We start from the raw sequence: 13,605 nt of genomic DNA on the forward strand, positions 1-13,605 counted from the left end.
GAAAATTACGTATGCCTATTAAGCTATAGCATTGCCTATTAAGTGTAAGTCTTTGTGAGACCCAGAGGAAAAGCAATTTCTCTACGTGAATTTGGCAGGGTAAACTCAGATTGAAAGTAGCTGGAAGTTTACTGGGTTTGGAGTTTTTCAAATTCTTTCCTGCATTTGATGAAGGAGGAAATAGTTTGGAAAGTACAAAAACAGACTATAACTTACAAAGGAAAAGCTTTGAGAAGAAAATGGTTTATATATATATTTATAAAAAGAAAAAAAAAAAAGCATATTTATAATCCAAGTGAAATACAGTTAACTTGGTTAACGATAACACATGGTTAACTAAATCTGCTCAAAAACTGGTTTCTTATTTAACAATTTGTTTTATCCTAGGTATTATAGTTTGAAATACATTATGTATTAGGACTAGTCATTATCACAGACATGCATCTGTGGGACATAAGAAAAATCAGACCAGATGGAATCAGAATATAATCCAGTAACTAAAGTACTTTTATAGGAATAATAAAGAAGAAAAAAAAGGGGGAAAAAAAAACACTTATTTTTAAGTAATTTCTTTGTTTAAGACAAGAATTCAAGTCTTTAAGTCAAAGAAATAATTCGACCATTGTGATCAAAAAAAGAAAAAGAAACAAAGAAACAGTTCTTACTTTCTTACTGCTTATAATAACCACTTTAATGCCTTGTCACTGTGATATTTGTGACAAACTACTATTCTTTTCTGGGTTTTATTCTACTGTTTCTTAGATCCTCACCTCTCTTCAAAACTAACATTGTACTGCTCCACAATTAAAGTTTGCCAGAAATGTAAGGTTCCCCATTTACTTTCATTAACATGAAATCATTGTTTCTTTCATTCTGTTGACAGCATGAGTAATGTAAATTCATTAACTGACATCCTAAATACTTCTGTGGCTAATGGGGTAAAGATTCTGGTATGTTTATTCTCAACTATCTCTTCCCTGTCACTTAACCAATGCCATCATTACTTATCACTCAATATTTAGAAACAAAAGTGAAGTTGTTCACTGATGCCTGTAGTTTTGAAACGTATTGGAGGAAGGGATGTCTGAAGCCACAGTGAAATAGAGAAGAATCCTCAGTCTTATTGCAAACTACTGCAAAATGGATTTTAACCATCTGAATTATGAGCCTGTGGCATTGAACAAATAGGGGGTGTTTTTAATTTCTCACAGAGAATCTTATTGAGCTTTCACACCTACTAAACCTGAATGGACATGGAAAGATTCCTTCCCCCTCCTTTTCTTAAAAAAAGCATTTTAAGGGGGTTGATTCTCATTTAAATGTTTTCTCTTCATTGAGTTATCTCAAAAGTTGACAAAAGGAACCTTTGTCATTACATGACATATACATATTAATATATATAATCTCCTCATAACCTCTTTTTTAACCCATTTTTTTTTATTACTGCACATCCATTTGCTGTCTTCAAACAATGCCACTATATATTTATAATCAAAATCTTCTTCTAAGTAATCAAAGTTTCATGTTCTTAAAAGGAAAAGAGAAACACAGGACAGCATATGTATCAACACTAAGTCTACTTTGATACCATAAATATCTCATCACAACCTTGAGAAAAATTCAGCAGAAATAAGAAAATTAGGAACAAAAATACTCCACTGGTCAGATATATTAAAAAAAAAAAAAAAGACCTTCTTAGTGTGTTGTGAACTGTTCCTATGGCATTTCTGTGATACCATTTGATTCCTTAAAAAGTCATTTTCTCTCTTTCACATGACAGAGCAAAACATCACAAACATACAAAACAACTATCCAAACAACCAAAATCAAATCACATTCAAGTCAAAAGGAACAGTAAAGATCTTTAAGAATTAGAATAGGTTGTACTGGGTCAGGCAAAACAGAAAAAATGCCTGAAATTTAATGCATAACTTTTGAAATAACCTCTTCTAAGGCCACCATTTAAAACTATCTTTTAATTTATAACTTGCTTTTAGTATACATGTTTTATTTTGAAGGAATCCTCTTCTGTACTGGACTACAAAGGTGTGCGTAAATATACTCAAAATATGGCATGGATACGGGTAGCTTTATTAAGAAAACAAATATCTACCAATTTTCAAGCTTACATCTGTGCACCTCGAAAAGGCAAAATGTCTTCAAATGCCTGAAATGCCATTCTGAACCTTTTAAACCTTTTCTTAACATTAGTCTTGTAAAACATAATTCTGAAATGTTGAGTTGCATACAAATGCGTGCTTTGGAGCTGGTACTAAGTACTAATTTATCAGCAGACTACTCTTTGTCAGGATTACTGGAAGCTAATCACAAAAGCTGAACCTCCTACCACCTAACTCTGGCAATTTCATCATTTAAGTCGTGTTATAATTCATTTATATTAACCCCGAATAAAGAAATAGACTCTGTGAATTTGATCAGCTATTGTTACATAAATGAAATTCTGGAATGAATGCATGTTTTTCACTTAATCTGTTCACTAAACATGTATTTCAACTTCATGTGGAACTACTACACTGAATTCTTTCCCTCTTTAGACTTTTTTCAATATTAGTAAAATATTTTTTTTCACATTCCAAGTATTTAATTTAAAATTTATAAACAGTGAATATTCCAAGACAGAAAATAAGGAGACTAGTTCAGTGGGAAAAGAGATATTTGGATTACACAGATAAGGAAGCTACATTGAAGCATGTGCATTTTCAGACAAAAATGCAACTAAACATGTACTGCTCAGAAACCTCCAAATCTAACAATACTAGTGAAATAGGTTGGAAATAGGGCTCAAAAAACAGGGAAAGAAATGCAGAGCACTCTAATTTTGAGTGTTCATCCTGTTTTGTTACTTCCAGCAAGCTTGAGTTGAGCAAAAATTCTCTATCTGCATGTCTAAATAACTGTTTAGTCACTGCAATTATTAAAAGGTAACTGAAGTTACTAAGAAAGCGAAACAACCATTAGAATATCCTCTTTAAACAAAAAAGTTTTCCAGCAAAAACTCAACTACATGTAATTTCATTATAACCAAGTAATTTGGAGCATTTTAGTTAGATGCTCTGTTCTAAAAACTTCTGATTTGCTAGAAGCTTAGCTTTGAATATTTTCTGGCAAGGATTTAAGACAGAATCAGAACTATTTTTCTCCAGGCAGTAACTGACCCGATTCCTTAATGAAGCTTCCTTCTAATTTCCAAAACCTAACAAAGAACCATGACCAAGACATTTCTTTTATTTATTTGTTCTTTAATAAGCTGACTCTTCATTGTTTCAAAGAAGCAAACAAACAAAAAAGAAGTTCACATGGATGAAACTTAGGTTAAGATAACCTGTCAGAATCCATTCAGTGAGAACTACAATGGGTCAGTTCCTCTCTGCAACTCTTTCATACTCATTTCATTAATCAAATTAATCTAAATAACTGGAAAAATGCTTTAAACAATAAGCCTCCTAAGATATTTTTTTTACAATGTTAACTATTATCACCTTGTACCCCTAAATAATTCACTGTGTGCAATACTGAGGCCAGACTCATGTACAAAACTTCTGTATTTGGGAATCATGGATTTCTCTGAATTTCAAACTATGCAGAACTTGAAGGGCATATCAGTTTTCACAGAGTCACAGAATTCTAGGGTTTGGAAGGGACCTCGAGAGATCATCGGGTCCAACCCCCCTGCCAAAGCAGGTTCCCTAGAGCAGGCTGCCCAGGTAGGTGTCCAGACGGGCCTTGAATATCTGCAGAGAAGGAGACTCCATGACCTCCCTGGGCAGCCTGTTCCAGTGCTCCACCACCCTCACCGTGAAGAAGTTCTTTCGCATGTTGGTGTAGAACTTCCTGTCCTCCATTTAGTGACCATTACCCCTTGTCCTGTCCCCACAAACCACTGAAAAGAGGTTGGCCATATCCCTTTGTCTCCCACACTTCAGGTATTTGTAAACATTGATGAGATCCCCTCTGTCTTCTTTTCTCAAGGCTGAACAGACCCAGGTCTCTCAGCCTTTCCTCATAGGGAAGATGCTCCAGGCCCCGTATCATCTCTGTGGCCCTCCGCTGGACTCTGCCCAGGCGATCCCTGTCTTTTTTGTGCCAGGAAGCCCAGAACTGGACACATTACTCCAGGTGAGGCCTGACCAGGGCAGACTAGAGGGGGAGGATCACCTCCCTTGACCTGCTGGCCACTCTCCTTTTAATGCATGCCAGGATCCCATTGGCCTTCTTGGCCACCAGGGCACATTGCTGGCTCATGGCCAACCTGCCGTCCACCAGAAGGTGGACAAGTACCAGACAGTTTCACTACCCAAGCTCTCTTCACCTTTTGGTTGATACATGTCCATGCTCATTGCAAAGAAATTTAACATAACCACGGTCTTGTTAATGCTGTTTACTTTTGATACAGTGGATTGTGCTACACAATGCATGCAAATCTCTATTAGTGACCTAAAAGAAGGAAAATGTTTTAGACAGAAGTACAGTGGAACTATTGGTTGTTTTCATTTCAGGTATATCAGTTGAGTTTCATTTCAGTTTATATTCCAATTTCTGCCTTCCTAGGTAGTACCAAATGTGCTATATACAGATGGAAATGAACCATCTGGTCTAGTCAGCACTTGTACTCTTAGAATTGCTTCTCAAGTATAGTAAATGACTATCTGGATGATTAAACAAGGCATTAAGCACAGAAACTCATTTAGTTTAATTATGTCATTGAAACTAATCGAATATTAAAAATGTTGTTTCAGGTGCCAACAGTGAAAATAAGACTTCCTGATTCACGGTGTTTTTCTTTCACCAAATTTAGACCCACAAAAACAAACCGTGGCTGCAATTCAAATGTTACCTTTCTTTAACTTTCTTCTATCAAACCTGAACTGTCTTCTTTTCCAACAGACAATGGAGGGAGAACAGTGGCAAACATCAGCCTGACAATCTTTGTCTAAATTCCGAAACCTAGTTGGAAATAATTTACTGATGTCTTCAGATTCAAAGACAAGGAAAGGTAGAGAGGTGGGGGTTGGTCTATTCTCCCATGTGCCTGGTGACAGGACGAGGGGGAATGGGCTAAAGTCGCACCAGGGGAGGTTTAGGTTGGATATTAGGAAGAACTTCTTTACCGAAAGGGTTGTTAGGCATTGGAATGGGCTGCCCAGGGAGGTGGTTGAGTCGCCATCCCTGGAAGTCTTTAAGAGACGTTTAGATGTAGCCCTTAGTGATATGGTTTAGTGGAGGACTTGTTAGTGTTAGGGCAGAGGTTGGACTAGATGATCTTGGAGGTCTCTTCCAACCTAGACGATTCTGTGATTCTGTGAAAAATTAAGGTCTTTTTGCAGCTTTTTTTTTTTTTCCTCGCTTTAAAGAAGTTTTATTAAAATACGGGGTCTATGCTAATATCCAACAAATTCTGTTTTTAAACCTACTGTGAAACAAACATGACATGGTGGGTTTCAACTTTTTTGATTTTTGAGCTACTAACAATTTCCAGCAGGCACATCAGGTCCAACATCATGGGTATTAAACTTTGCACTACATCTCTGGAAAAAAAAGGTAGTATTTGACATGACAGAATCTCAAGTCATCAGATCTACTCAAAAGCAAATAGAGTTAGAGGGTTTTCTAACACAGCACGAGTATAAATTCATTAGTATAAACATGGAGCAAAAGTTTTTGTAGCATTTGTTAAAATATCCCATTAATACTTCACCTTTTTGTAATTACTATAGAGATAACATACTAAACATACTAAACATAAAGAGTGCAAACTTTAACTCTACTGTAAAACCATAAAGAGAAACCTCTCTTTCTAGCAAAGATGTTTAAGCTTTGGGAAGCAGGATAAAAATATCTTTTCACCTAACTCAACTACTTTCTCTTCCCATCATGCCTTTCAGGGCAGTGTCTTTATATTTTTTCCGCAGTTACCATTGAAATCTATGGGTATCCAAAAAGATCTCATTCAATTTAGGAATATGTGAGAGTACATGAACAAGACAGCAAAAAGTATCCTTTCTGTGAGTAGAGAGTTCAAATGTGTTTGAAAGGACTATATCAAGTTGCAATACATTGATGGTTGTTATGAGACCATTATGAGACAAAATAGCAGGCAGCTTTTATGCCATCACATCCCAGCTGAAATCTGTTAAGAACCAGACCATTCAAAAATCTTTGTTTTAGAATCAAAAAAAAAAAAAAACAACATTTTATTTAAATAATTTACTGTGTAGAATTATATTGCAAAATATAAATACTATGAATAACATGAACATGTAACAAAGATTATGGACATAACAATTGACATAAATGTCAATATTTTAGTGTATCCATCTTTCTTAGCACATTTGTTGTTTCTTTCTCTAATGTTTCTAGGGTATGCATAAAAAAGAGGCTTTGAAAGACTTTAAAATTTAATGGTTAAATTAAAGTTGGTATACGATGAATTGAAACGATTGTTTTTTCCTGGAATTATACTTTCATTTTCCTCTAAAAATTTTCAGCATTTTCTCACCTTATTAAATAAATATCATGATCAGAAAGAACTACACACAATCAAAAAACATTACTCTACCTCTCATATGAAAAACTGGCATGGTCCGTGTCTGTGTTCAAAAGACCTACAATAGCTAGGTTACCAAAACCTGATGCTGTGGAGAACCAAATCAAAACAAAACATGAACAAAGCAGTACATAAAAGATAAACTCAGAAAGAATTCAGACAAGTTTACCTGACAGTAGCATTGGGTCTTTGTCAACAGATTTGCGGACTTGGTCTGACTCTCCAGTTAAAGAACTTTCATCAATTTTAAGATCATTTCCTTGAATAAATATCCCATCGGCAGGTAGGAGATCACCTTTCAGTAAGAGCACAGCAATGGAAAACCACAGTGATTTAGTAAGTGCTTTTATAATTACATAATTATTTCTATGATAAAATTACAAGTAACAATAATTACATTAAAATGTAAAATGAAAGCAAATGTGAAAGAAGTGCAACCATATTGGACCACATTAGCCACATTACTGTAATCCCATAGGGAATAACCTTTGCATTGCAAATATTTTTTGCTTAATGTTACACCAGAATCAGAATGCATCACACTTAACATACAATGAATAATCACCTAGACTAGGACAGGAGTGATCTTTTTAACATGACATGAAGGTTGTTCTGTCAAACTTCCTAAGAGGAAACAGCACTCTGCTCTCTGGACGCTCTCCTGCGTCTAAACCTAGGAGAGACTTGACCCAGGAGAGACTGGACACCTGTTGGAACAGGCTGGAATTTGCAGGTTGAGTTAGACACAGCTAACAGAGTTCCTGCAAAGATTTTCCTGTTCACCGGAGCATGGGGAGAAAAATGGGGGGGTCCCTTATGGTATATAATTATATGGCATCCACCCACTAGTAATACCCAGTTTGTGGACAGTTACAGGATCCATAGTTTTGGAGCAGCCTACCAACTAGGGTGAGCACAGGGACATGATACCCTTTCAGACAGCATTTAAAACTGCTTCATATTCATAACTGGACAGATTCCAAAAATTCCAAATACTGTAATCCTCCATGAAAGAGAATTACCATTGTAAGAACAGTTCTTGTCCTTGTCAGTGAAATGAAGTGAAGCTTACAAAAATAAAATTAATTACCAAGTGTAATTTTACTGCAAATATTTTAGGTCAAGTTTTTCTTTTGCCCTAACAGCATAATTATTATCATACCATGGATAGTAATGATACCAAATAATTCTGGTTTTGAATCAATTCCAGTGAAGTGAGTTCCAAATATCCTCTATTTGCCCAGGAAGGGAGAAGGGAAATGAAGTTCAGAAAAGTAGTTATCGATTTGACGAAACTTACCATATTTCACCTGTGCAATGTCACCAACTACTATCTCTGCCACTGGGATTTGGATAACCTGTCCACCTCGGACAACAGTAAATTTCTGTTCCTGCTCAATACGACTTTGAAGCCCACGGAACTGCTTCTCCTTGCTCCAGTCATTGAAGGCAGTGACGAGCACAACACAGATAACAGAGAGCAGAATGGCAGCACCTTCAATCCAGCCAGCTTCAGCCTCACCTTCATCTTCAGCTCCTCCTGTTGCAGTACCACATCCTACCAAGACAATATTATGACTCAGTCAGTCAAGCAAAGATCAGTTGTATTACGTTTATCACAAGAAAATCTTGCTGTGAAATGGCAACAAAATGCAAACCAAATCAATGGGTAAAGGCGGCATCAATTTTGTTGTCTAATAGGACTGATAGCTTCACCTGAGCCATCAAACATTTCCAGAAATCAGGAGGACTTATGAAAAGTGGCTCCTAAGACTAAAACAATGAGTACCATAAATCAGTTGAAAGTGATACGATTCAATTAAGAATAGAATTATATAAATTGAAGATTGGGAAAACAACAAAATACATCAGATGTGTAGTTTTTCAAGCAATTTATATACTCATGACTTAACTGATTGCTAAATTTTCATTTCAGAAATAGGAGAGACATGAGTAATAACTGTAACAATGAAGTAATCAAATTTCTGAAGATTGCCTGAATTGATTAAGGGTAAACATTACAAATAGAGATACTGCTGTATCTAACCTACCATTTAATATTTACTGCTTGGTATTTGACCTAGTTTTATCAAGTATAAGAGAAAGATTAGATACCTTCCTAAAAAAGGTTAAAGAAATAATTTTCAATATAATTTCTAAGCATTCTCAGCTAAATGCCCTTATAAAGAACACTTACATAAAAAAGCTACTCTGATCAACTAGCATATTAGTATTTAAACGTAATAAAGAAGGGCATTAGGGAACATTCAGAAAAATAAAAACCTAATATAAATTCATCAGCAACCCAATTAATAACTAGTAATCAATATAACATAATCAGTATCTTTCTTACAGAGGAATATAGGGGCATATTTGTAGAAAAATAAGTATATTATTTCTGTCACAAGTATAATAGTATTTAAAAAGTACATTCTAAGTATTATCTGAACTAATACTGAAATGTTTTATTAACTACTGCTAATTATTTATTTCCAAGTAATACACAATTAAGATTTGAATACATTTCCTAGACAGAATTCACAAAATAAAACTAATCTAGATGTCCTCTTTAATGAAACAAGCCCTAAAAATATAGTTTATGATAGTGGACAGCAAAGTACGCATACTGGAATCACAAAATTCAGAGATTTCACAACCTAAAGGGGGGAAAAAAAGAACCCCATCCAAGCAAAAGAGCCTCCTCTCCTGAGTGACAGAGAGACAAAGTGAATCTTTTAACTTCTCATGAAGAACTGAACAAGGTAGGCGTTTGACATCAGTTTTCCATCTTCCTCAGGTACCAGGGAGTTTACCAATTTCGCAACTGTGCTGCTTCCATCTATGACTAAAGTTTAATTTTGGTATATTCATCACCTGACACTAGAGGAAATTAACAAGCAATTTAATTTCTATTTTTAAACTGGAGAGGTTTCCCTGTAACATAAGCATCATAATTCATTAACCAGCTGAGTAATTACTCTTGAGTGTGAACAGTAACAAAATTACCAAAAAAAGTCAAAGGAAGATGTATCAAAGACTAAACCTCTACTAAGTGAACAGAAGAAAATTAAACTGATTTTTTACCAGTGCTTGCTGCAGTTTAAACTCAGATTTAACCTGGCAAAGGTTAAAAGGTAAAGGTAAGGCAAAGCACACTCCCAGAAGAAAGGGCTTTCCTGGCAGGGATGCCCTCAGACAGATGACCTACATGAATCTTTATATGCAGGACAAAAACGTTGCTGAAAATACCATTTTTATAGCACCCAAGAAATTAAGTACCCTTTTTCTTTTTTTTTCTTTCTTTTTTTTTTTTTAAACTTCAGTACCTCGAGTTGCTAACTCACAGGTGCAATGTCTTCCTTAAGCAGAACATTACTTGGGAAGGACTAATGGAATTTGTTTTGTTTAACCTTTAAATCATCTTAATTGGTCCATGTTACATTTTAGATTCCTTTTCCAAATCAGTAAATTCACTTTTGCCTTGAGTAGATTAAGCTGTTTCCCAGCACATATAATTCTGTTTTAGCAAATGTAAGACGAACATTCACTACTCATTTTTCATTAGATATGATTTAAAATGAAGAAACAATATCCTATTCTTTTGAACAGCATACACCCTCTCACATTTCCCACAAAAGAAACATGAGCTGGTCTAACACAAAGATTGATTTTATTTTCTTTTTGGATTTTAAAGTCCTCACCGGTTGAAATTTAGTCTAGCTTGTGTAAAAGTGCAAATAAGGTGGGTGATCGCATGGCCAGGTTAGCTGACGACAGTAACAGGCCAGTCCACCCCTAAGGGTGACAAGGAGCAGCTCAGCTCTGGGGCAATTCTATGGGGTAATATTTACTTTAATCTATAGCATACCCTCCCCTGTGCTTTCACTGAAAATTGTCTTTGATTTCTGCATAAAGATTATTTATAATTTTATAACATGCTCTTTTCTACTAGAAAAAGAATTATGTAATACTTAAATACTTAAATTTTTAAAATCACTTGTTTGAAAGACATAAGCTGTGCTTTGTCATTCATTACAAGGAACCCATTCTGTCTCTGGACACACATAAACTTATTCTGTTATTGGAAGAGCAGAATACCCTGTCACTACAGCAGAAAGCTGCCAGTTTTTGCAAGTCTTTTACGAGTCCTTGCTATTTTTCCAAAGAACCAATAGGTCTTATTACTGCCTTTTAGATGTGTCAGAGAAACAAAACCCCTATTAGTCAGTGCATTCAAACCCTATATTAACACATTGTAACTTGAATAGCTTTGAGAATAATATTTCTGAGAAAAAAGAAAAAAAAATAAGAAGAAAAAAACATTCTGACACACAGGCATAAAATAAAAATATACTTTGACTTAAGTAATGAAATTTATCTCGTGTAGGTGTTATCAGAACTGATTTCTACATTAATATAAACAATACCATTCCCAGTATGTTCATATAACCAGGAAAAGTAGTCTAATATAGAATGTAAATAATACAAGATGATATCATTAAGATGAAAGGAATTGTGTTTACCTGTCTCATAGATTATGCACAAGCAAAGAACATGTTTCTCTCTTTGTGTTGTGGCTGAAAAATGTTTGTAAGAAAGGAAATGTAGAGAAAACACTGAACTTAAACCAAGTTCTTGGAAAGCATCCCTGAATTTGACAAGCTTTAGCACTGAATGATGATTCATGATTCTAGCTTTTACAATGCTGAGAAAATTCTCCAAAACCTTTTGGAGATCTTGAAAGTTCAAAAATGCTTCATTTATTTTCTGCTCAGCCAGACGATAGTAAATTCAGATGGAGGAAAGATCTGTGGAGGGAAGGAGGGAATTCTTGGAGCAAGACCCAGGAGTAATTAAATTGACAGGCATGGTCAAAACTAAAAGTTAGTCTTTTAGATGGATGCAAGAGATTGTGAGTTGCTTTACGGATTTCAGAACGCTCCTTGGTTGAGATGCAGTTTAGCTTCTATAAATAAACTATAAAGAAGCATTGCTTCTTAGTGATCCATTGATCCAGTTTATCTGACACACTAAGAAGTGAATTCACCCGTAGAGGTGATAGGTAGCAGACAGCTCACTCTGTTTTTATTCAACATGACCCAAAATTATAATAGTGAGCCAAGGTATGAGAGACATGAATTGATTACTTTTTGCTCAGAGGATCAGGACTCAGGAACACAATTTTAAAGACCACAAAGAGGTTGATAATACACAAATGGGGATCTCACTCCTTGACCCGCTGATGCCCAGCCTGCGGGCTGGCTGACCATGCCCTCTTCTAAGCACCATGAAAGCGTGAGTGTTCCTGTCTGCTCCACAAGTTCCCTCACCTTGTCTTCATGTTTTGCAGTCCCACAAATGAAACAGGATGAACGTGCTTGATAAATTAATGCCAAATGTGCACACCATTCTTTCTTACTGTAAGAATAAACTGCAGCCACTTCAAGTAAAGAAAGTACGCAATACTTACAGATAGGATTGCTGAACAGACTTTATTAATAGAGATTTACAGACAAGCAGGATTTAAAAATGCAACCTGCCCTTCAAGAGATGACCTTTAACCTTTAATGACATTTTATTAACCTATGCTGTGTTCTTGCTTCAAAATTATTTTAGAAGCGTTCCCTTTTAACAGAGGAGAAAAAAAAATGGAAACTTGCATCTCTATTGGTATATATTTGTAGAATTCTCTCTCATATACTAAAGGAAAAAAATCTCTCTTCTGCAATTATATCACAAAAAAAAATCTAGAAATTCTAAAATGACTTTATATGAAGCTTATGTGGCAAGGTGTTGGTAGCAGGGGGCTGCAGGGGTGGGAGCAATTCTTGAAGACCTGCTACCTGTGGGCAGCCCACACAGGACCAGCTCAGGAAAAACGGCATCCCATGGGAGGGACCCCACGTGGAGCAGAGGCAAAGAGGGACCGAGAAGGAGCGGTGCAGACAAAGCGTTAGGGACTGATCCCAGCCCGATTCACTGTTCCCTGTGCCACTGGGGGTGAAGCAGAAGAGAGTGGATGAGGGAAGGTTGTTTTGATTTGCTTTTGATTCTCATTGCTCTTGTCTGTCAGCAATAGATAATAAATTACATTAATAACCCTCATGCTGAGTCTGTTTTGCCCACGACAGTAACTGGTGGAGCAGTCTCCCTGTCCTTATCTCAACCCATGTGATTGTTCTTCATCACACTTTTCTTTCCCTGTTGTTCTGAGGATGGGGAGTGAGAGAGCAGTGTGGCAGGGCATGCACCAGCATGAAAACACCACAGACATATGAACTTTCGGGAACAAACTGTCTGTATTCATAGGACAAAAAAGTCCTTATACTTTTTAACTATTCATCTTTTACTATCTGTCCTCCCTTCTGTAGTTTGCAGAGTGATACACTAACAACTTTATAGATATAGGGAAAGTAAGGCATATAAGACACACAAAAGAGGAAATGATAATATGCTTAAGTAGAATATACAAAATATAATTTCAAGCATCTAATGTCAATTAGAGATGCTCATATAACCCTCAAAAATTTTGTTAAGGTCTAAGATTGCTATTATGCTTTCCCAGGATTGTACTTGGCTCCTGATATTACTGAAAAACGTACCTGCAACTTCATTATTGAAAGGCATGGAATGAAAAGCATCACATAAGTATTAATGTGCATATATGTGATTTGTAGTAGGGTTTTAGTGCAACACGGTGAATTGTGAAGTACTCATTTAAAATTATGTTTAACATGGGTCATATCTGTCAGAAAGTTCAATTTAAAAAAAGCAAACAAGTTTTTAATATGAGGCTATTTTCTGCCATAACTATGAACGTATGCCATGCATGCATAATTCCCAAAAGACTCATCCTCATGAGATGGAAAATGCATACTCAGTTTGAAACTGCGATTACTCAGATTTGACTGCAAGTCAAAAATGTAAAGGGCTGTAACTCCCTTGGCATAGAAAAAGCAGATGAAGTCATAAAATGGATGAGTTTATTCCCCAGGCACATGAAGGTACAGGTGAGCTGAACCCCCTGCGGGGCAGCGGGA

The 13,605-nt window shown here is 35.9% G+C and overlaps 1 protein-coding gene across 21 annotated transcripts in view; it reads right to left on the reverse strand.

The window, feature by feature from the left end:
• ATP2B2 (ATPase plasma membrane Ca2+ transporting 2) overlaps positions 1-13,605 on the reverse strand; it is a 417,587-nt gene that overhangs the window by 93,951 nt on the left and 310,031 nt on the right. For all 21 annotated transcript variants that reach the window (XR_005822948.1, XM_040568574.1, XM_040568590.1 and 18 more), the window contains 2 exons: positions 7,866-8,123; positions 6,735-6,860 (listed from right to left, as the gene is read on the reverse strand). Coding sequence is in view for 20 of the 21 variants with exons in the window: in XM_040568574.1 (XP_040424508.1) it covers positions 6,735-6,860; positions 7,866-8,123 (384 nt within the window). In the remaining variant the exon portion in view is untranslated. The remainder of the gene's footprint in view (positions 1-6,734; positions 6,861-7,865; positions 8,124-13,605) is intronic.

Source organism: Cygnus olor, chromosome 10 (genome assembly GCF_009769625.2).
Source record: "Cygnus olor isolate bCygOlo1 chromosome 10, bCygOlo1.pri.v2, whole genome shotgun sequence".
NCBI lineage: Eukaryota > Metazoa > Chordata > Aves > Anseriformes > Anatidae > Cygnus > Cygnus olor.